The sequence below is a fragment of the Pseudorca crassidens genome, chromosome 7 (assembly GCF_039906515.1).
Source record: "Pseudorca crassidens isolate mPseCra1 chromosome 7, mPseCra1.hap1, whole genome shotgun sequence".
NCBI classification, from domain to species: domain Eukaryota; kingdom Metazoa; phylum Chordata; class Mammalia; order Artiodactyla; family Delphinidae; genus Pseudorca; species Pseudorca crassidens.
In genome coordinates, this window is record NC_090302.1 from 1,857,667 (window position 1) to 1,881,234 (window position 23,568).

At 55.1% G+C, this 23,568-nt stretch overlaps 2 protein-coding genes across 4 annotated transcripts in view; both read left to right on the forward strand.

Annotated features, from left to right (window-relative positions):
- UBAC1 (UBA domain containing 1) overlaps positions 1-23,568 on the forward strand; it is a 235,497-nt gene that overhangs the window by 149,952 nt on the left and 61,977 nt on the right. The gene's annotated exons all lie outside the window — the stretch shown is intronic.
- Positions 1-23,568, forward strand: part of NACC2 (NACC family member 2) — a 73,245-nt gene that overhangs the window by 35,774 nt on the left and 13,903 nt on the right. Inside the window, exons 1-3 of one of the 3 annotated variants that reach the window (XM_067742722.1) lie at positions 2,856-3,017; positions 4,396-4,824; positions 5,170-5,344. In XM_067742722.1, coding sequence (XP_067598823.1) covers positions 4,459-4,824; positions 5,170-5,344 — 541 coding nt within the window. In that variant the 5' untranslated portion in view covers positions 2,856-3,017; positions 4,396-4,458. Of the gene's footprint in view, positions 1-2,855; positions 3,018-4,395; positions 5,345-23,568 lie in introns of those variants that run through there. The other 2 variants (XM_067742720.1, XM_067742721.1) reach the window with 2 other exon arrangements.

Consider the following 23,568-nt stretch of genomic DNA (forward strand, 5'->3'; position numbering starts at 1 on the left):
GCCCACGAAGCACGGACGGGGCCTAGGCGGGCGCCGGTCTCTAGCCGTGTGCGTCTCTAGCCGAGCGCTTTCCTAATAACATCGTCTGCCTCGACCCCGTGGTCACCGTCGGAGGGCGAATGTGACCCCCCTCCCAGGCGGGCATCCCAGACGTGGAGTCCTCTGCTGGAGGCCATAGGACCTGCACTTGAGGTGGCTGGCGCCGGGCCCGGCATGTGGGGTGGTACCCAGCGGCACCCAGGAGCCGCTCTCGGAAGGGTCGGCTCCGCAGACCTCGCTGGCCCCCGCTCTCAGTTCAGAAGCTGGCTGCTCCCTGCCCAGCCCTGGGCAGTGGGGACCCTCTGGGGGCCGGTGCGCACTGCACCTTTGCAGCTTCCGCCCACCCCAGCCAGGCTTGCTCACCCCCTCCCCTCTCACGGCACGAGAGCCCCCAGCTGGCTCAGGAGGCCCCACCTCACTCTCTGGGAGGCTCCCGGTGGTGGGTGCGGGGGCCCCGTGGCGGCCCTCCCCACTGTGCTGTGTGTCACTGGGCCGCACAGCCCCTCTCTTGCTGCCCTCCCTGGCTGTGCCCAGCATTGGGTGAAACGCCCGTCAGGCATCGGACAGACTCTCCCAGCCTCAGCAAGCTCCCGCGTGGCACCTGGGGGACTTCCCTGCAGAGCTGGCAATGAAACAGGGGCCTGAAGGTGGTCGCTCTCCTCCACCCAGGGAGGGCCTGGGTGCAGCACAGCGGAGGGGAGAGCTCGTGGAGGGCGGTGGAAGGCTGGGTGTCCTGCACCCAGGCCAGGGTTGGCCCCTGCCCTTCTCTACCCATCACGGGCCCCACTGTCCTTGGGCCTCTGAGTGTCCCTCTGTTTCTCCACACTGGCTCCATGTGTGCCCAGTCTGCCCCCCTTTGTGGCTGGGCAGGCACATGGGGCTGTGCCCGCACACGCACACCCCACCCCCCGAGGCCCCAGTCCCTCATCTTGGAGCTAGTGGGCTTCTCCTGGGCCCCAGGAAAGGGGGACCACCAGGATGACACAGCCCAGTCTGGGGGGCCTGGCAAGGCTACCCAGTGGGGGTGAGGGGAGGTGTGCAGACCCGGGCGTCCACGTGGACCCGAGAGTGCGGTGCGTAAGGGCCCTCGGTCCGTCACCTGGTGGCCGAGGCCAAGCCAGGATGTGAAACCTGGTGGTGCTGAGATGATGGCCGCCCCACCTGGGCCTCGAGCCGGAGGAAGGCCGGCCAAGCCCCGCTCTCTCTCCCCACACAGCCCCCGGGTCCCGAGAGCGCCGAGCGGGGACCATTTCTGTTAGCGCTCCGCGTGAGGGCCTGTGTTGCCGTCACCCACCCCTCCAGTTGTCAGCAGCCCTGTGCAGGAGGCACCAAGCCGCCTCTGCTGGCCGCTGCTCGCTGGGCGGCTTCCCTACACCTGGACTTCTTCCGTCTCTCCATTCGCAGCATTTTATCTGGTCTCGGAAGCTGAGCCCACGGTGTGTGAACGGGGAGGCGCCAGATGGCTCTTTCTTTCTCTCCGGATGCCTCGGAAGGGACGGTGGGAGGGGTGCTGCCTGTAGCCCACCCCCCCCACCCCCGCCTTGCCCCAGCATCACCTGATGGTGGCGACGCTGGGCGCTGCAGGAGACAGACCTTCCTTGGCCATCTCCACTCTCAACCCTGCCCCTTCTTGCAGGCTGCCACGGTTGGTGGCAAGCAGGGAAACTGAGGCTGGGCAGGCCAGTGGTTTGCCCCAGGGCCCACGCTGTCCAGCAGGTGGGGGCTTGAGCCTAGAACGAGGTCCCACATCCTCTGCAGCCAAACAGGCAGTGTGCACAGCACGGCCGCCCCTGCCCAGGAGAGGTTCAGTAGACGGCAGACACTGTGGACCCCGCACCAATGGCCCGGCCACACGGGTAACCTGGGGGCGGTGCCTTGGCTGCCACCTCCCCGGGGCAGGTCCATCAGGGACCAGGGCGGGTCCTTCGGGGGCTCCTGGTCGCTGGCCACCACGGGCCTGGCCCCCGGTTGTAATCACAAAGTTGTACTTCTTTAAGAGAGCTGCCCCGGCTGGGGAGTGGGGGTACAGGGTGATTACCTGGGGTTTTGGGGCCGGACTAGCTGGGCCTGCCGCTCTGGGACCCCAAGAAGGGGGGAAGGCGGGCACTGGGGCCTGCAGGGCGCCGGGGGAAGGGGAGCTGGGTCTCTTCCTCCCTGGCCCCTTGCTCTCACCTCTCTCTGCCTCATTTTCTCATCTCCCTTCTTTTCCTCCCCTGCTCACCCAGCTCCTGCCCTGTCTGCCCCGACCCCCTGGCCTCCCTGCCCCCCTCGCCGGCCCCCACCCGGCACCCCCCTGCCTGCACTGCAGGAGTTAGGCCGCTCTGCCAGCCCTGCAGACTGTTTGGCATAGTTTAAATGCTTTGACACTCGGGCTGTACTGGATGGCAGGGTGGTAGTTTACTGGGTAATTCATATGCAGAACCGCACTATACGTTTCCAGGCCGTCTCGGTTGCCGCGGCACCAGGAGCGTCTCTCCGCGCACAGTACAGTATTGCTGCCATCTTTGTTTGCATTTGCAGTGAGTCATCAAAAGTCTGTCTTGTACCAACACCCGGAGCCGTGCATTCCTCTGGCACCAACACTCCACTGTTTTTAAAGCCGGGGCTGGGAGCTGGCATTACTTCGGCTCCCAAATCAAAGGCGGCTATTCATTCCCGAGAGCTGCCTGAATGTCCGTCTGCATCCGGCCTCTTCATTTAGATGCTGTGCGCTGCCCCGGAGAGCCGGGCTGGGTGCAGCTGAGCTGCGGCCCGGCCCAGCCGAGACTCTCTGTCCCCCTCCTCCCCCCACCCTCCTCCTCTTCCCCCCTCCCCCCTCCTCCCCCCGCAGCTCCTCTCGCCCTCCCCACCCCAAGGGCTCCCGCTCCGTTTGCTGCATTCCCGGAGCAGCTGGCGGCTGCGGGCGGCCGGTGTGCGGGCGAGCCTGCCCCTGCCAGGCTGAGCGGGCAGTGCCGGGGCCACGGCGGCAGCGGCCAAAGGTAGGTCTCCCCTGCCGCCGGTGCCACCGGCCAGGCCGGCAACTTCTCCGCAGCGGGGGCGCTGCGGGCCCTCCCCCCACCCCGAGCGGCCGCCCACCTGCTCAACTCCTGTCGGCGGCCGGGCCGGCGCTCCGCCCTCCTCTCGCCGGCCGCCCGGCGCCTCTGCGGCCGCCCGCACTTTCCTCCCGCGGGACCGAGCGGCCCTTTGTACGGGCGCCGGCTGCGCGGAGTTGGGCCGGCGCCTTCTCCGGCCCGTCCGTCCCGGCCCCGCTTCTCTGAGTCGGACACCAGCTCCACAGCGCGGGAGCCCCATCCCCAGACCGCGCGGGCCGGCAGCATCCCGACCACGGCCAATCCCTTGCTCGGCCCTCCCCTGTCTCCCCACGACCCCTTTAGTCACCTGGGCTGGGAGCGAGCCAGCAGGGATCGGCCGGCATCGGGAGCTGGGGGGCCGGGAGGGCGCGCAGGTGGGGCTGCGACAGGGTCCCAACTCCTGGGCTGGCAGCCGGGTCCCCGAGGCAGCTCGGGCTGGGGGAGCCGGGCGCGGCTCGGAGCACCTCTGGCCCGAGGTCTCCTTTGCCTGGAGGGCGAGCAGAGGCGGCGGAGAGGCTGAGTTCTCCCAGCTTCAGCTCACTTCCCTGGGCAACCACTCCTGCCCGCCTCTCCCGAGGGCCGAAGGGGCGGCTTCTCAGCCGGCGGGGCAGAATGCCCCCCCTGGCGGGCCCTCTGCACGGCTGCTCTAGGGAAAACGGGAAAAGCAAACCGAAAGCAAAGCCTCCGAGAAACCGCCCGCCACGAGACCCCCGCCACACACACCGCGGTGCCCTGCCTCTCGCTCCGGGTTCGGGTCCCTCCCAGGGGACAGGCGGCAAGGGGCTCCTTTGCTGCTAACTTTTTCCTGGGAGAAGAGTTATGCAGACGCGGGCCTGCCGCCCTCGCCCCTCCAGTGCTGTGGGTGGACCGCCCCGTCCCGTCCTCCCGTCCTCCCGTCTGTCCGCCGCCTGCAGGCCTGTTCTCGTCTTCTGCCAGGACAGGGTGTCTCTCGGCCCCGAGGGCTTACATGCTCTGCTGGGTGGACTCTGGGAGCGTCCCGGGGTGGGGGTGTGGGGGGCCCCCACACCCCCACCCCGGCTGGAAACCCAGCTGGGGCTTCTAGTATCCTGGGCGGCACTGACGGCCCTGCCAGGGTCCCACCATCGGCCGGGTCTGCGGCGAGACCTGGTCTGGCTCGTGGCGGCTGGAGGGTCTGGGGGTGCCCCGCAGCGGGGCCTGGGCACTGTGGCAGAGCAGGGTGGTGCGGGGCCCGGCCCTGCCAGTGGGCCGCTGGACGTCCGGAGCCCGACCCTGACGGCGGCGCCCCGCGCCCTCTCTCCCGCAGATGCGCCCCGCTCGGCCGCTCCCGCACTGAGAGTCTGAGGCCCGCCCGCCGCCCCCGCCCGCCATGTCGCAGATGCTGCACATCGAGATCCCCAACTTCGGGAACACCGTGCTCGGCTGCCTCAACGAGCAGCGTCTGCTGGGCCTCTACTGCGATGTGTCCATTGTGGTCAAGGGCCAGGCCTTCAAGGCCCATCGGGCCGTCCTGGCCGCCAGCAGCCTCTACTTCCGCGACCTGTTCAGCGGCAACAGCAAGAGCGCCTTCGAGCTGCCGGGCACCGTGCCGCCCGCCTGCTTCCAGCAGATCCTGTCCTTCTGCTACACGGGCAGGCTGACCATGGCGGCCAGCGAGCAGCTCGTGGTCATGTACACGGCCGGCTTCCTGCAGATCCAGCACATCGTGGAGCGCGGCACGGACCTCATGTTCAAGGTGAGCTCGCCCCACTGCGACTCGCAGACCGCTATGATCGAGGACGCCAGCTCCGAGCCCCAGAGCCCCTGCAACCAGCTGCAGCCAGTCACCGCCGCGCCCCCCTACGTCGTGTCCCCCTCCGTGCCCATCCCGCTGCTGACCCGCGTCAAGCATGAAGCCGTGGAGCTGCCGCTGGCCGCGGGCCCAGGCCTGGCCCCCAAGCGCCCGCTGGAGACAGGGGCCCGGGACGGCGCGGCAGCGGCGACGGGCCCCGCGGTGGCGGCAGGCACGGCCCCCCTCAAGCTGCCCCGGGTCTCCTACTACGGGGTGCCCAGCCTGGCCACCCTCATCCCCAGCATCCAGCAGGCGCAGTACTCCCAGGGGGAGCGGACCAGCCCGGGGGCCAGCAGCCTGCCCACCACCGACAGCCCCACCTCCTACCACAACGAAGAGGATGACGAGGATGACGAGGCCTACGACACCATGGTGGAGGAGCAGTACGGCCACATGTACGTCAAGGCCGCGGGCAGCTACGCAGGTAATCCCCACCCGCCACCTCGGCTGCCTGCCTGCCGGCACGGTGGACCTCCCAGCACCTCCTGTGTGGGCACCGAGGCCAACCTGGCCTTACCCCGGGCCCCTCACAGCCTGGCAGGGAGACGGACACGTCCGGGGGCACTGTGCTGCAGGTGTACAGGGACAGTTCCCTGTACAGCCCAGACTGGACGAGCTGGCAGGAGCTGACACCCGAGGCAGGAGCAGGACCCAGGTCCGTCTTGCAGGGCCTTAGCTAGGGACTCTAAACTCATCCTGGGTGAGATGAGAGGCCACGGGAAAGTTCAGCCGCAGCGTAGCGTGTGGGACAGAGCCCTGGCTTTCACCGGACTGATGAAGAGACTGAGGGCCTCAGTGGACCAGGGACCTGCCTGAGGGCTCACAGGGCAGTGTGTGACCCAGACTCGTCACTCCCCTGCTTGAGGCCTCAGTGTCCCTGTCGCTGAGGTGCCTGCCCCAGCAGGCCCATCTTCGCTGCCTTTGACCTCAGCCCTTTCCCCACCCATGTGCTTTTGCCTTCACTCTGACTCAGGGAGGCCAGAGAGTCCCTTGGGCCCCTCCCAGTCGCGGCCGTCTCCCTGGGGCTAGCACCAAGTGGCCGGCCAGAGAGTGCCTCTTGAACTGAACGTGCTGCCCCCCAACTTATTCTGGGGGGAACTCCCGCATTTGGGATCTATAAGCCCAACACGCACTGATTTGCGATGCCTGGTGTTGCCTGTAGACTGCATCACAGTCGCCAGAGATGGCTCAGGATTTGCTGCGTGAAGGGTCCCGTAGTTGAGGCCCCAGGTCAGGTGTCCTCTTGCCTTCTGTGTTCCCCGAAAACTGGCTGTGTGCCTGGGCCGGCTGCCTGTCCTGATTTGCATGCGGGGCCCGTGTCCGGTGACTGGCCCGGATGCACGCTGCCAGGGGGAAGTGGCATCCCAGAGCTGGGGCCCCAAAGTGCAGTTTGGGGACTCTTTCCGCCCCTGAGACCCACCACGTCCTTGCGCCCTGATGGGGCCGACGCTGCCCCTCCTCTTCCTCCCCCTTCCACTCCTCCGCCTCCAGGCGGGCACTGGTCTGTCAGTCCTGGGGGGCAGGAGCGGAGGGAGCCTGGTGCACTGGCCAGCTCGGGCCGTTGGGACAGCCGATCCCCATGTGGCACTGGGCGGCTGGGTTTCGGTCTCTGGTCTGGCCAACGTGGGCCCTTCTCAGGGTCCCTCTCAGAGCTGCGGGGGAGGCACTGCCCCGGGCAGCTCCCCCCAGGGGCCCTGGGCCTTGGTTTTCCCAGGGCTCATGACTTTATCTGAATGTGTTTTGTCATATTTGTATGAATTGCGCAGGGTACTAGCACACAGACCACCTCCGTCTGGACTGGGTGTTTTCCTCTTAGTGGTAGCGGGGAGGGCTTGGTCTTCCTGACACCAAGAAACCCGCAAGCTCTGGTGTGGGTTAGGCCTGGCCGGGACCCCGGGAACCACCCGTGTGCAGTTTCTTCTGCCTGACCCCGCCATCTCCCTGACAGCCCCCAGGGGGTAGAAAGATCCGTTGGCACCCAGACTGGGCCAGAGGGAGCTGGGTTGGCTCCCAAGCCCCTCCCCCAGGAAAAGAGGCTACACGGGCTCAGGGCAAACCCTGCAGGACCGCCCACACCCCCCCCCCCAATGCCAGCCGCTGGACAGGGCTCAATGGAGGGGTCAGGACAGAATCGGCTGAGGGCCCAGGGGCGGGGCTGCCCAACGGTGGTCCCTGGTGGTGCAGTGCCGAACCAGGAGAGGACCCTAGTTCACGTGTCACCCCAGGGTCCTCCCTGTACGGCCCCCTTCCCGCCAGTGTGGCCTCGGGCCTTGGTGTGTACGAGACGGTGAGAGACACCACAGGTGTTGGAATTGCTAGGTGTGGGTGCAGGGCGGTAGCCCGTCTGAGGGCACCTGCCCCTCTGGCTGCATGAGCCTGGACCCCCTCCTCACCTGCACCCTTGGATTTTCCAAGGAGCCAAGGGAGGTGGCCGTGGACAGCGTGGGGTGTGGCTTGGGAGACCGAGCTGCCCCACTGCCTTGTCTGGGCTTCCTCACCAGCCCCTCCCGCACTGAGACCAGCTGCTGGGTCCTACTGGGCCGGGCACGGGTCAGCCAAGGCCTGTGAGCCCCTCATCCCACATCCCTGGGAGCGTCGGAGGTGGGACGGGGTGGAGGGAAGCTGCGAGACTGGGGACGGTGGCCTGGGAGCCTGTCTCCAACAGGACTTGGGAGGCTCCGGTCTGGGTTTTCTCCTCCCTGAGCCCGTAAGTGGGGCAGGGAGGGGGTGTGTGATTTCTTGGTTAAAATCTAGGTTATCGGCAGTGACGTCGCTGGCATCACTGGGCACCTGGCACGCTGGGAAGAGGGTTGGGGGGAGGGTCCGTGGGGGCCGGGCAGGCAGAGAGGGGCCCGTCCCCAAAGGCTGGCTGCCCCTTGGGCGCTGGTTTCCCGTAACCCGGGCTCCCTCTGTGCTGGCCTGGCCTGGCCAGGGGGCATCCTCACACCCCGCGTGGGCAGCCGAATAGCCAGGTGCCCCGTGCCGGGGCCTGGACAGGGGTTGGGCAGGGCTCTCGAGCTGGTGGAATCCGGAAGGTTCTATGGTGAACTGGCGCATAAGGGTTCTCAGGAGTCCCTTCTCCTTTCGCTTTCCCCACCTGCCAAGGGAGGGGGTGGCCTGAGTGACCCTCAGGGGTCTTCTCTCCAGCATGCCGTGTGCAGGAAAGCGAAGGGCGCAGAGCCCTGCACTGGAGACCCCGTCCCCACCCTCATTCCCGTGAAGAGCTGTTAGCAGCTCCCACGTGATGGGCTTCTTGTTGGGAAATCGAGGAATTGAATGTTACAGATGAGTGGATGGGCTCTGGATCCCTCCCCCCAGCAGCCCCCGCGTGGTTTCCCGTTTCCGTGCTGTGTGTTCCTCCATTCTGTCCAAGTCCTGTGTCATCGTCCGTTCGTGGAGATGCCGTGGTTGATTTATCCACTTCCCTGTTGGAGGATATTGGGTGGTTCCTAATTGGTTAGGTTAGGAGAGGTGCCACTGGGAAGGCCCTAACCATGATGGGGCCGATCAGACCCACTCCACGTCGCAGTGGGCTCAGCCCCCCACCCCGGGGCTCAGGGCAGCTCGCGCTTCAGCTCCGCGGGGCCCAGAGCCGGTGGGCATCTCTCTGCACATCAGTCTCTAGCCGGGAGTGGGGCAGGAGCCAGGGGCGGCCCCGTCAAGGCAGCGTGGGTCTGGGGGGCTTGGTTTTGGTTCCGGGGGTGGGTAGGGCACAGAGGGCACCCCCCCCCCCCGCCGTGAGGGGTCCGCTCCCATGGTCTCTACTTGTTCACTCTCTTTGGGCACACCTGTACCCACAGGCTGTGAGCAGTGGTGGCCAGGATGGGCGTAGTCCCTGCCCTTGCCTGCTGTGGACACAGAGAGACACCAGACTGGACCCTGACGTGGTGTTTCATCATGGCGGGGGGCCACTGTCAGGGCAGGCTGCCCTGGGAGTGAGGCTGAGGGGTGCGGGGATGAGACGACAGAGGGCATGGAGGGGAGGTTCCCACGCCAACCTGGGCCCCCTCCCCTGGTCTCTGCGGTTCCGACCCCCTTCTGGCCTCCAGGCCCACCCCCCTCACTGGGCAGATGTTGAATCCGGCAGGCGGATGTGCTCCCTATGGGCTTCTGAGCCACAGGCCCGCCTAGGTGTTTACGCACCAGCCCCGAGCCTCCACCTTCACCCTTTCCCAGGAGGGGACCGCCGCGGGGTGCCCTGCTGGTGGCCAGTGAGCTGGTGGCCCTGTGTGGCCCTGCTCTCCCTTCCCCTCCAGGTCTGCCCACTGCCCCACGCCTGGACGTGGGACGGACCCTGGTGGTGCGCGGGAGGGGGTCCTGGCACGCGGCACCACGTCTGTTCCCGGGTTCCGCCGCTCTGAGCAGAGGCTGCAGGTGGCCGCTGCACGCCGGAGGATAGAGCCCCGCCCCGGGCCAGGCCTTCCCAGCACGGCCTGTGAGGTCAGCGCGGCTGCTGTCCCATCTTACGGGGGGCGGGCCCAGCCTGCAGCGTCCCCCCTCCGCACGGCAGGGCGTCCCTCCAGCAGAGCCTCTGGGGAGCCGGGTTGGCGGCTGCTCCCACTCACAGCTCAGAGCTCACGAGCTGTCGCTTGGGGGTCCCACAGAGAGGGAGCAGTCAGGATGGGTTCTGCAAGCCCCACTCCCCGCCACCCACACTGCCTCCTGCCCTGGGCCAAGAGCGTCCGCACCGTTAGAGCCCAGCACAACCCCTGGCCTGCCTACAGTGGTGCCCAGGTGGGGGCGGCCTGCCCAGGCTCGGGGGGTTCCCGCTCTTTTAAGGCAGCATCCTGGCAGCTCAGGCCAGGCGAAGGAGGTGCCAACGCCAATGTGTCTGTCCCACTGTATACCCCGGAGGCTGCCCTGAGGGCTGGCCGGGCACCCCAGGCACCATCCGGGGCTCATCCCTGAGGGCCTCCAGGCGCAGCCCCCTGGCTCCCTGGCCTCAGCTTCCATGCAGTGTCACGTTTAACCCTCACACCCCCAAACACCCTGAGAGTTCTTCTTAAACCAGTTTTATTGAGGTGTAACTTACATACCTCGGTGACACGGGTATGAAGTTACCCATTTGAGATGTGGGCGAGGCGCCACTAGCACAGTCAGATGGAGGACGTGTCCGTCACCCTGGAGGCCCTTGCGCCCCTTTGCTGGCATCCCCTCCCCCACCCCCAGCCGCGGGCAGCCTCGGATCCGCTTTCTGTCCTCTGGGTACTTTTTGTCCGTCACGTAAACAGAGTCAGGCTGTCTGCACTCTGGTCCGGCTGTCTCGTCAGCAGAATGAGTTTGAGACTTGCCTGTGCTGGGTGGGCAGTCCCACCTTTTTCTCCCCTTTTTTATTTATTAAAGTGTTTACACACAATAAAATGTGCCAGTTTCAAGTGTACAGGTGATGAGTTTGGCCATTGTAATCAGCCAAGTACCACGGTCAAGATACACAACAATTTGCTTCCCTCAGATGTTTCCCCGCGTCCTCCCCACCCCATCCCACCACCGCAGCCCCCGTTGCTCTCCATCACTATCATTTTTCCTTAAGTGGGATCACACAGAACGGAGTCTTCTATGTTTGACGTTTTTCATTTACTGTATCTTGAGATCGATTCATCCGTGTGCTTCTGAGTGTGGGTCCTTGGTCCTTGTGGTGTTCTCCCATGCCGTGGGCATGCCACCAGTGGCAGTCGTGTGTGGCCGCTATCATCGGGCTGCTGTGAACATCCACGTACACGCGGGACTGCTTTTTTGTTCATCTACTGAAATTATGATGTGGGTTTTCTCCTTAATTTTACTGATGTGGTGTATTGCATCAGTTAATTTTTTTTTTTTTTTATTGCGGTACGCGGGCCTCTCACTGTCGTGGCCTCTCCCGTTGCGGAGCACAGGCTCCGGACGCGCAGGCTCAGCGGCCATGGCTCACGGACCCAGCCGCTGCGCGGCATGTGGGACCTTCGCGGACCGGGGCACGAACCCGTGTCCCCTGCATCGGCAGGCGGACTCTCAACCGCTGCGCCACCAGGGAAGCCCATCATCAGTTAATTTTTAAATGTTGAACCACCCTTGAACTCCTGGGATAAGTCCCACTTGGTCATTATGTTTTATTGTTTTATATATTGCTGGATTCAATTCGCTAATGTTTTCTTAAGGAATTTTGCATCTAGTTCATGAAGATTAATTATCCGTAGTTTGCCTGTAGTATCTGTTTCTGGTTTTGTAGGAGGATATGCTAACCTTATGTCTCTTCTCCTTAATTTTCTGAAAGTTTGTGTAAGTTTGATGTTATTTCTTTCTTTAGCATTTGATAGAATTCATTCACCAGTGAAGCCACTTGGGCCTGCAGTTTTGTTGTTGTTTTTGTTCCTTATGGGAAGGTTTTCAATTATACATTCTGTTAGTTTAGATGTAGAACTGTTCAGATTTCTCTCACATCTTGCTCGAGCCATGGTAATTTGTGTCTTTCAAGGAATTTATCCATTTCTGATCTATGCAGGTATTAATATAGCCGTGCCAGCTCTCTTATGTTTACTATTTACCTGGTGTTGGCTGTTTTCACCCTTTTCCTGTTAACCTACCTGTGTCTTAAGGCTCAATTCTTATAGATAGCACATGATTGAGATCTGCTTTTTTATCCAGTCTGACCATCTTTTATTGGGAATCTTTCAACCATTTACGTTTAGTGTAATTTTCAAGGGGGTTAGGTTCAGGTCTGTCATCTCACTATTAGTTTTTTATTAGTCATGTTTTCTTTTTTTCCTCTTTTCCACCACTTTCTGATTGACTTTTTCCAGAGTTTCTCTTTAGCTCTGCTGTTGACCCAGTGGTTAGACATCCCCCCCACACCCCCGCCATGCTTCGGTCGTCTGGAGCTGACTCGTGAATATTTGACTTATCCCATCAACCTTCTCAGGTATATCACCCCCTCCTGTGGAACTCAGACTTTCAAAACTGGGGGTTTTCATTTCCCCGCTCCGGTCCTTAGTGAAATTGTTGTCACGTATTTTACTTCTTCGTAGGCTATAAGCCTTATGGTGATGTTATTGTTTTTACTTGAAACCGACAGTTGTCTTTTTTCCACTTGTAGTCACTGTTAAAATTTAAATAGAGTAGAATTTACTCTTTGGGGCAAATTGTTCTCTGAGTTTAAACAAATGTAGATAGTCATGTGATCGCCTCCATAATCAAGATGCAGAGCAGTCACCTCCCACATTTTATCATCCCCCTGTGGCCCCTTTGTAGTCTTTTCTTCCTCTCTCCCAGCTCCTGCGACCACTGGTCTGTTTTCTGTCTCATCAGTGGAATCACACAGTGTGTGGCCTTTTGATTGAATGCGTTTGAGGTCCATTCGTGTTGTGTGAGTTCGTGGTTCTTTTTTTTTTTTTGGACCGCTGAATAGTATTCCCACGATGGGTTTATCTAGTTGCCAGTCGAAGCACCTTTGGTTTATTTCTAGTTTTTAGTGGTGATGGATTGAGCTGCTGCAAACGTGGCATCTAGGTTTTTGTGCACACTTGAATTGTCAGTTCTTTTTGGTAAATTGGCCTAGGAATGAGGTAGTGGGTCACATGGTAAGTGCATATTTAACTTTATAAGAAATTGCCCAAACTCTTGTCTAAAATAGTTCTGTCACTTTATATCGCCACCAGCGAAGCAGGAGAGTTCCTGTCATTCCATGATCTTGTCAGCACTTGGGTTTGTCTTTTTTTAAAAGCCATTCTCATGGTCTGTAGTGGTGTCACGCTGCAGTGTTCATTTGTGTTTCTCTAATGTCTAATGATGTGGGACACCCTTTGTGTACTTATTTGCCATCTGTATACCTGCTCTGGTCAAGTGCCTCTTCGAGTCTTTTGCCCTCTTTTTATTGGGTGGTTTGAATATTGAGTATGGTTGATATGGTGTGTTCCTTATACATTCTAGGTGTGAAAGTCCTGTGTTGGATATGTGACTCATAAACATATTCTACTAGACTGCAGTTGGTCTTTTCTTTCTCTTACTAGAGTCTTTCATAGACATTTTAACATTTTGATGAAGTTTATTTTTTAAATTTTTAAATCTTATTTTTGGCTGCGTCGGGTCTTAATTGTGGCACAAGGGCTCTTCTTTGCAGCAAGCAGGCTTCTCTCTAGTTGCGGCGTGCGGGCTCAGTAGTTGTGGTCCGCGGGCTTTGTTGCCCCACGGCATGTGGGATCTTAGTTCCCTGACCAGAGATCGAACCCACGTCCCCTGGGTTGGAAGGCGGATTCTTAACCACTGGACCGCCAGGGAAGTCCCCTGATGAAGTTTAAATGGTCAGTAATTTCTCTTACAGATGATGCTTTTGGTGGTGTATTTGATTCTTTACCTAACAAGATTATAAGAATTTTTTCCCCTGTGTTTTCTTCTAGATGTCTTATGGCTTTGGGTTTGACATTTAGTCTGTGGCCCATTTTGAGTTAATTTTTGTATAAGGTGTGAGACATGGATCGAGGTTCTGATTTTTTTTCCACGTGGATGTCTAATTTTTTTTTAAGAAATTTAGAATATGAAAAAATGCCTATTATGTTTACCCACATATTTACCTTGTCCAGTTCCTCATACTTCGTATAGATTAGAGTTTCTACCTGGTGTTATTTTTCTTCTGCTTGAAGAATTTCCTTCAACCTAGTGATGGACTAGTAGTGGATTCTGAAAAATCACAAAGAGGTCTTTATATCACCTTTTAAAAAATCTGCCTTATTGAAGTATAGTTTCTGTATAATAAAATTAGTCAGTTTTCATTGTACAGTTGTCACCTTCATTCTTGAAGGGTGTTTTTGCTGGATGTAGAACCCTAGGCTGACTGTTACTTTCTGCTTTCAGTAGACGTTCTCTTGTCTTCTGAAATGCATATTTTTTCCTCGGGAAATCATAGTCATTCTTCTCTGAGTTTCTCTGTACGAGTTGTGTCTTTTCTTTTCAGGCAGCTTTTATTTCTGCTTACACTTTATTGAGCTTTTTGGACGTGTGCGTTTCTACCATTATTCCTTCAAATGTCTTGTGCCCCTCCCCCCACAACTCCAATTAAACATGTTTTTGTCCCTGAGGTCCCAGGCTCTGTTTATTTATTAGTTTTTAGCCTTTTTTTCTGTTTAGGCTTTAGATGGCGTCGTTTCCATTGCTGTTTCTTCATGGTTGCCGATCTTTTCTGCAGTTCCGTTTTGTTCTTATTTGTATGTTCCGTTTCTGCCCTCATTGAGTTCCTGCTTTTCCATTTTTTTTAAAGTTCTGATGGTATTTTCTAGCTGGCGTTAAAGCCTTTGCCTGCTAATGCTGTCCGCTTTGTTATTTCTCGGTGTGTTTCTACCTACTGATTTTTCTCCTCTTTGGGATCCCCTTTTTGTGGTTCTTCACGTATCTATTAATTTTGTAACAGGTGCTGGACATCGTGGATGTAGAGCACCAGCAGTCTTGTCCTGAGTCTCTCATAGTGGAGTTAAGTGGGATTTCCATAATGAGTAATGATTTTGAGTGTTTTTTCATACTCTCGACAGGTTATCTGTCTTCCTTTGTGAAGTGCCCATTTAAATCTTCTTTCCCACACTTGTAAAGTGAGTTGTCTGTCCTTTTCTCACAACTTTTCGTGAGCTTCTCTGTACTCCAAATAGACCTCTTCTGTCAGACAAGTGTCGTAAATATCTTCTCCCACTCTGCAACTTGTCATCTTCTTAATAGAATTTTGATGTAATAAGTGTATAAACTTCTTTCTCTTTATCAATAGCTATTATATCTTGTTTAAAGGAATCTTCCTTTACCTCCAGATCAGTGTAATGTTCTGTGTACCTTAAAGTTGTCTTTGTGATTTGAAGTCATTTTAAATTTACAGAAGTGTTTCAAGACAAGCACAAAGAACTCCTGTATACCTTTGCCTCAGACTCACTAGCTGGTAAGAATTTGCCACATTTTGCTTTGTCGTTCTTTTTCTTTTTTTAAGTATAGGTTTTTTTTTTTTTTCTCTGAACCATTTGAAGGCAAGTTGCAGATATTATGCTCTTTTACCCCAAAATACTGAGCATTGCTTACAAACGGGACATTCTCTTGCATAAACACAGGACAGTGTTCAAAACTCAGGAAATTTTTTTTGGCTGTGCTGGGTCTTCAGCTGCAGCACGTGGGATCTCCGTTGCGGTATGCGTGCAGGACCTAGCTCCCTGACCAGGGATCGCACCCGGGCCCCCTGCATTGGGAGCACGGAGTCTTACCCAGTGGACCACCAGGGAGGTCCCCAGGAAATTCAGTTTTGACCCAGCACTGCTATATAATCAACGATGCTTAAATTTCCATGCTTAAATTCCTCCAGTTGTCTCAATATTGTCCTTTGTGGTCACGTGGGTTTTTCTGATCCAGTATTCAGTTCAGAATCACACGTTGCATTTCTGGTTTTTCTTTTATTCTGGAATAGATTCTCAGCCTTTATCCTTCATGAGACTTTCCTTTTGAAAGCACATGGGCTGGCTGTTTTGCAGAAGGTCCCTCTGTTTGGGTCTGCTGGGTTGGGTGCCTGGTGTGCGTTTCTGCTGGAATTCCACAGGAGCAATGCCGTGTCCTTCTCCAGCCACGACCCTGGTCTGGCTCAGTGTTGGTGCTGGCCCCTTAGGTCGTTTGGTCAAGGTGATCTCTGCCAGGTAGCGTCACTGTGAGAAGAGAAGGTGTGTCATTAGCCTTTCACCCAACGCTTTTAGTGTTTGTTGATGACTCTTGCCTGGATTGATCACTACTCTGATGGTTGCAAAGTGGTGATCAGAACTCCGTAACTCCTACACTTATTAGTTGGTGGTCTTTTGTAGGGAAGAGCTTCTCCAGACCCCCTACTTATTTATTTTATTCCTTCACTTATTGTTGTTGTTTATTTGGTGTTAGTATAAAGTTACTTTTTTTTTTTTTTAAGCATTTTCATGTTGTCTTTTTCAGCAAAATATCCCAGCCTCATCTTATGCTTTCTGTTCCCCAGCCCTGGAGTCAGCTTTTTTTCCTCTGAGTGGGGAATGGTATTTAGGAACCAAGATCTGGGTGCTACGTTTGCTTATTGCTACTAGGGTGCTGTTTTTATACCCTTCTGGTAGTCAGAGCTAGGAATTTATATATTTAAAAATCACGAGTTTGTACTGGTATCTCCAAATTTAACTCAATGTCCTAGGCTTCTCCCAGCCTCCTCTCTTCCTTACGTCTGTTTTCCCCTCTAACAGTCAAGATTCAGACTCCCCTGCTTTGTTATTAAGGCTTTTCTCTCTGTAGTAAGTATATCTGGAATTGATTTTTTTTTAATGTGGTGTGATGTGGGGCTCAAGATTTACTTTTTTTTTTTTTTTAAAGGGGATTTTTTAAAATATTTTTGGCTGCATTGGGTCTTACGTTGCTGCGTGTGGGTTTCTTTAGTTGTGGCGAGCGGGGGCTACTCTTCGTTGCGGTGCGTGGGCTTCTCATTGTGGTGGCTTCTCTTGTTGTGGAGCATGGGCTCCAGGCACGCGGGCTTCAGTAGTTGTGGCTCGTGGGCTTAGTTGCTTCGCGCATGTGGGATCTTCCTGGACCAGGGCTCGAACCCGTGTCCCCTGCATTGGCAGGTGGTGGATTATTATTATTATTTTTTAATGAGACCTTTTATTTATTTGTTTGTTTATTTTTGGCTGCATTGGGTCTTCGTTGCTGTGCGCGGGCTTTCTCTAGTTGCAGTGAGTGTGGGCTACTCTTTGTTGTGGTGCGAGGGCTTCTGGTTGCAGTGGCTTCTCTCGATGCGGAGCATGGGCTCTAGGCTCATGGGCTTCAGTAGTTGTGGCGCATGGGCTTCAGTAGTTGTGGTGCACGGGCTTCAGTAGTTGTAGCGCACGGGCTTAGTCGCTCCGTGACATGTGGGATCTTCCTGGACCAGGGCTTGACCTGTGTCCCCTGCACTGGCAGGCAGATTCTCAACCACTGCGCCACCAGGGAAGCCCCAGCCTTTTCTTTAAATATTGAAATGGTCATATAGTTTTCCTCTTCTGCTCTGTTAATGTTATAAATTGCTTTTTCGAATATTAAAAAACCTTGTGTTTCTGGAATAAGCTCAACCTCGTTGTGATGTGGTATCCTTTTTACATCCCTCTGGGTTCAACTGCCTAATTTTTTTGCCCTTTTTGGGGGGGCTCTCTGGAGCTGTGACCACCCCCAGTCAGTGTTCATCTCCTAGAGGGAGGCCTCAGGTGGGTTGCCAGGTGTCCAGCAGTTGCTAAATTGAGGGAACCGCTCCCATCTGGCCGGACCCTGAGCGCGGAGCCCCTGCTTCTGCCGGGGGTGCCCCCCTGCCCACCACAGAGCTCCAGCCTAAACATTGGGAAACCTGTTAAATGCATACCCCCCACCCACACAAGGCACACACAGTGTGGGCGCCAGTGTAGGTACCCCAGACCCACATCAGAGGCGCGGGAGTTTGGACCCAGCGCCTGGGCCACCGGCTGCGTGGGACAAGCCCGTGCTTTTCATATTGCCTCATATTTTCTCTAGGATTTTTGCCACTATGTGGACGAGAGAGGGTGCCCTCTCATTTTCCTTTAAGGTAATCTCTCCCTTTTTCGCTAGCAAGGTTATCTGGCCTCATAAAATGATTCGACAATTATCACCCTTCCCCCCTTTTAAAAATGACCTGGAAGAGTTTGTATAACCTTAGTCCATTTCTTAAATATTTGAAGTAATGCCCAGGTGAAGCCACTTAGGCCTGGAGTGTTTTGCAGGACGGTGTTTATTAGATTCATGTCTTTATTAGGTCCAAGTTCAAATTTCTTTTTCTTGTGTCAGTGTTGGTAAGTTGTGTTTCTCTTCAAGCTTATAGGTTTCATCTAATTTTTAGATTTATTGGCATGAATCTACTACTTATATCCTCTTAAAATCTTCCTAATGTTTATCGCAGAAAGTGGCAGGCTGTGACTTGGGTCAGATCTGCCCCATGGCCTGTTTTGGTACAGCCCACAAACTAGCGATGCTGTTTATATTTTTCAAGTGGTGTGTAAAGGAGAAAAAGCAAAAACGAAGGACATTCAACAGAGCCCAGCCTAAAAGACTGACGACCCTCTGGCCCTTTACGGTAGAAGTTTGCCAGCCCCTGTTCTGCAGACTCTGCTGTGTCACGTTAATATCATATTAACAGTTAATATTGTTAATTTGTGTCTTTTTGCCTCATTATCCTTCATTCAGTCTTGCTAGAGATTTTTCCCACATATCAGTCTTTTCAAAGAACCAGCGTTTGGCTTTTTCTCTCTTATGTGTACAGTTGACCTTGGAACTGCACGGGTCCACTTATACACAGATCTTTTGCAATAAAGACAGTACCTGTAAGTAAACAGGCATCTCTTTTTCACATCTCCGTTTTGATGTCTACTGCTGGGAACACGTATAATACCCACAGTGTTCCATATCCTATAAGACAATATTGATGCAGGTACTGAGCGATAGGTGATTCGTCTTGTAAACAGACGATGCAAACTTAAGATATTCGGTGAATACAGTCTAGTACTGTAAATGTATTTTCTCTTCCTTATGATTTTCTTAACATTTTCTTTTCTCTAGCTGACTAAGAATACAGTACAAATACATACACAAAATGTGTGTGAACTGACTGCACATGTAAGGCTTCTTGTCAACAGTAAGCTATCAGTTGTTAAGTTTAGGGAGGAGACAGAAGTTATATGCAGCTTTTCGACTGCTCAGGGGGGTCGGGTCACCAACCCTCACATTGTCTAAGGGTCAACTGTACTTACATATATATTTTTTTAATTTCAATTTATTTCTACTTCCTCTGAGTTAATCTGCTATTCTTTTTTTTTTTTTTTTTTTTTTTTTTTTGGCGGTACGCGGGCCTCTCACTGTCGTGGCCTCTCCCGTTGCGGAGCACAGGCTCCGGACGCGCAGGCTCAGCGGCCATGGCTCACGGGCCCAGTCGCTCCGCGGCATGCGGGATCCTCGCGGACCGGGGCACGAACCCGCGTCCCCTGCATCGGCAGGCGGACTCTCAACCACTGCGCCACCAGGGAAGCCCTAATCTGCTATTCTTTTCCTAGTTTCCTGATCGATTGATTTCTCAGCCTTTTAAAATATATGCACTTCAGGGCTGTCCACTTCCTGGTCCGCACAGCTTAATTCTACCCAACCCATTTTGATATGTCGTGTTTCCATCATCATTCAGTCAAACATATTTCCCAGTGCTTTCGTGATTTTTCTTTTCTTGACCCTTGGGTTATGTCCTGGTGTGTTGCTTAAATTTTCGAACATGTTTTGGATTTTCCGGTCATCTATTTGTTGTAATTTCTGAATTAAATTTCCTGTGGTCACTTCATTGCTCTGACGTCTTTTGAGACTCTGGGCCCCAGCAAATGTCCCATAGGCACTAGACAAAAACTATGGTGCACCAATAATTAAATCAAATCTTGCATACTCTTTCAGATCTGTTTTTATCTTCTTATGTTGGCTCAAGAGATGGGGTGCTCAGATCTCCAGGGAGGCTTATAGGTTTGCCATTTCTCCTTTTAGTTCTGCCTGTTATTATGAAGTGTTGGTTTGGGTGCCTGTCAATTGCAGGCTTGTTTCGTCTTCCTGGTGACCTGGTCCTCTTACCATCGTGAAGTATCCTGTAGCACCAGGAGAGTTTCTTGCTTTGAAGTCTGCGTGGTCTTACATCAGCAGAGCTGCCCTGGCACCCTTCTCTCTGATGTTCACCTGATGCGAAGCTTACGGGATCTTAGTTCCCCGACCAGGGATTGAACCTGCGCCCTCAGCACTGAAAGCGCTGAGTCCTAGCCATTGGACCACCAGGGAATTCCCTACCCTCGCCCTCTTATCTGGGATAACTTCCTTCATGTGGCTTCATGTCTGTAATCAGTTTGGAGCTCTGGGTCATTATAGCTTCCCACACACACCCGCCCTCCTTCCCGGGCTCCCGTGACACACATGGTGTGCATTCACCACGTCCTGGGAATTCCAGGTGACTTTTATTCTGTTTTATGACTTTTCTATTTCTTTTTTCTTCTGCTGCTTTAACCTGGAAGTTTTGGATTGAATTATTTTCCAGTTCACCAGTCTTCTCATGTGCTCTGTTTAATTTCCTTTTCAACCAATCATATTTCTAGGATTTGATTGTTTTTATTGATTCTAGTTTTCTGGTGAAATTCTCCATCTTGTACATTTCTTGCACAAATTAAGAGTAGTTATTTGAAACGCGGTGTCTGCCTGTTGAACCTGTTGCGGATCGCCCACGGGTCTGATCTAATGTCTCTTTGTAAATTGTGGGGTTTTTTTATTTTAATCATTTGGCTTTGCTTTCTTGTATTGCTGGTAATTTTTTATTGAATGCTTCACATTGTGTGAAGACATTTTGGAAGCTCTAAGCAGAGCTGCTCCAGAGAGGGTCTGGAACCTGTTAGAGGTTTGCCTGAACGGCCGTCGGATTTATCAAGCAGTGATGTGACCTCCTGGAGTAAGTCAGGCTGGACGTTCCCGGTTGCCCTGCTCCTGGGCCCTGGCTGTTCCCAGGTCTTGGCTGAAAGCCTGGGTGTTCCCCAGAGCACCGCCTCCTCAGCAGGCCCCAAATCTCAGTGTTTGTCCAGCCCATACGTGGGACACCACATTCTTTTTTTAATTTATTTATTTTATTTTTGGCTGCGTTGGGTCTTCGTTGCTGTGCACGAGCTTTCTCTAGTTGCGGCGAGCAGGGGCTACTCTTCGTTGTGGCACGCTGGCTTCACATTGCAGTGGCTTCCCTTGTTGCAGACAGAGCATGGGCTCTAGGCGCGCGGGCTTCAGTAGTTGTGGCACATGGGCTCAGTAGCTGTGACTCACGGGATCTAGAGCACAGGCTCAGTAGTTGTGGCTCGTGGGCTCAGTAGTTGTGGCACGCAGGCTCAGTAGTTGTGGCACGCAGGCTTCAGTAGTTGTGGCGCACAGGCTTAGTTGCTCTGTGGCATGTGGGATCTTCCCGGACCAGGGCTCGAACCCATGTCCCCTGCATTGCCAGGCAGATTCTTAACCACCGCGCCACCAGGGAAGCCCCCATAAGTTTGTTTTCTATGTCTGTTGAGTCTGTTTCTGTTTTGTAAATAGTTCATTTGTATCATTTTTTAAGTTTCCACATATAAGTGGTATCTCATGATACCACTTTCTCTGATTTACTTCACTTAGTATGACACTCTCGACTGGGCGACTTTTTTTAATGCAGCTTTTAGAGTTGTTCTTGCCGAGGGACTCAGTCCACTATTGGCTACTGCCTCCTACTCACAGTGGGCGTCTCCGGGGTATTTTACAAGTTCAGTGCATGTATTTTTGTGTAGCTCACGTGTGCTCGTTATCTTAAAGAATGTAAAACGATCATACAGTGAAAAGCCGTTCTCCCACGTGGCCCCTCCGCCTCCCACTCTGGTCCCCAGAGGCATCCACGGGTGGGCAGGGAGGCTGCGAGCGTCTCAAGGTCAGCACCGGACAGGAGGATGGAGAACAGAAAAGGGACGTGGTCAGGTTGGCGATAGAAGAGCTGCCGGGATCGCTGTGGTGGGGGTGAGGAGACCAGGTAGGGGACCGGTGGGGTCTCCTAGGGCCAGATTTGGGCGCAGGAGACAGAAGAACCCAGAACCGTGGGCCTGGGGAGGGACAGCACCAGGTTTCATTGGGATGGGCTTCCATTCAGTGGGAGGGGGAGCTGCCCAGAGGGAGTTGCGAGTGTACTGAGCCGTGGCCCGCGGGGCCAGTCACCAGGTCAGGTGGCTGCGGTGCAGGCTTGCACTGGCCGCAAAGCCCTGCTGGAGCACCGTCCGGGGTCTGGTCTCTCGGCCCTGCGTCTTCCCCAGCAGCTACGCCTGTAACTTCCTGAGCACGGGGCCTGGAGACCCGCTGTGTCCCTTTGTGTCCTGGCAGCTGGGGTTTACACACAGGTCCTCCCGGCTCTTGGCCGCGTGTTTCTGTTTCCACCTTTATTTTTCTTTCTTACTGGCTTTTCCCTGCCAGACTTTTGCTATTTTTTACCCCACATGCCAAATTGCATTGGCTCTTGGATGCATTTCGTGCCCCCGTTTTAGATCCAAGAAATGGGATGCATCTTACAGTCGGTGGTGTATCACAGTTACGTTGGTGTCACGTAAAAGACAGAATGATGCCCGTGGTGACCCCCCCAGCCGCCTGGGCCCAAGTGCATCTGTAGGAACCACCACCTGCCCTGTTCCTGGGATGCTGATACAGGTGTGTTCAGTGCACAGATGTGCTTCACGGGTGTGGCCCTTTCAAAACTGCCAGTCTGGTTGGCACTGAGCTGGCAGCTGCAGAGATGGGCTAGATCGCCCACCCGTGGTGCGTTTGTCACGAGTGGAGGCCACCCGGAGCTGAGCGGGAGGGGGCTGGGGAGGGCCAGGCGGCCACCTGGCATGGGGTGGTGTGGCCTGAGTGTCCACCGCCCAGAACAGCTCCGTCAACCAACCCCCAGGGCCCCAAGACTCCACCGTGCTGCTCCGACAGTCACCCCCCAACCCCATCCCCTGGCGGCCACTGTTCTCTGTCCCCATGGCTCTGTCTTTGGAGCGTGTCCGACACACGGACCTGCCCGGGAGATAACCCCGGACACTGGCCCCTCTGCTGGGCGCAGTGAACCTGGGATCCATCCAAGTTGTGCATCAATAATTTGTTCCTTCTTGCGGCCCTGTGGTGACTGTCACGTGGATGGCTTCCTGGCTGTCCCTTCCCCTGACGCAGGACATTGGGTGTTTCCCGTTTGGGGCATCTGTGAGCAGAGCGGGTGTGGACATTTCTGTACGGGGTTCGTCGCGTCCAGCCCTCATCTCTTTCTTCTCCTGGGTAAATACCTAAAAGTGGAATTGCTGGCTCAGCTGTGCATACGGTTAACTTCATAACAAACTGCCTCGTGGTTTCCAGTGTCCTCACCACCGGGACGAGCATTCCAGTGGCTCCGTGTCCTTGCCGGCACGTGCTGCGCCCAGGTCCCACTGAGCCGTCCTAATCACGAGCGGTGGTATCTCAGCACGGCTTTAGTTTCCATTTTTCTAACGGCTCAGGACGTCGAGCATCTCCATCTATGTGTTCTCTGGCGAAGTGTCTGTTCAGATCTTCCGCCCATTTGTTTTCGTTTAGCATCTGTATTGGATTATAACTGCTTTACAATGGTGTGTTACTTTCTGCTTTGGCCCATTTTTAAAATTGGGCTTTTCGTTTTCCTCCTGTTGAGTTTCGAGAGGCCTCCCTGGAGACACGTGGTTTGCAGATCTTTCCTCGGTCGGTGGTAGCTGGCTTGTCTTCTCGTCTTTTGTAGACACGAGTTTTTCATTTTGATGAAGTTTAGTTTCTCATTTAATTTCTTTTAGGGATTGTGCTTGTGGAGTCATGTCTAGGCTTTTAGCTGAAGCCAAGATCACAGATTTTCTGGTGAAGGTTTTGTAGTTTTGCGTTTTACGTTTAGATCTGCGACCCACTCGTGTTCATCTTCGCGTAAGGTGTGAGGTTCGGCTCATGGGTCTGTGCCTGTGTGTGACCTGTGACTTGGCACCGTTTGTTGGCAGACTGTCACTTCCTTCTTTGGGTACGTCTGCATCTTTATCACAGACCGGCCGAGCGTACCTGTGTGGGTCTGTCTCCGGACCGTGCACTGTGTGTCTGGCAGGCCTGGTCACTGTGCACTGTGGGGAGCCG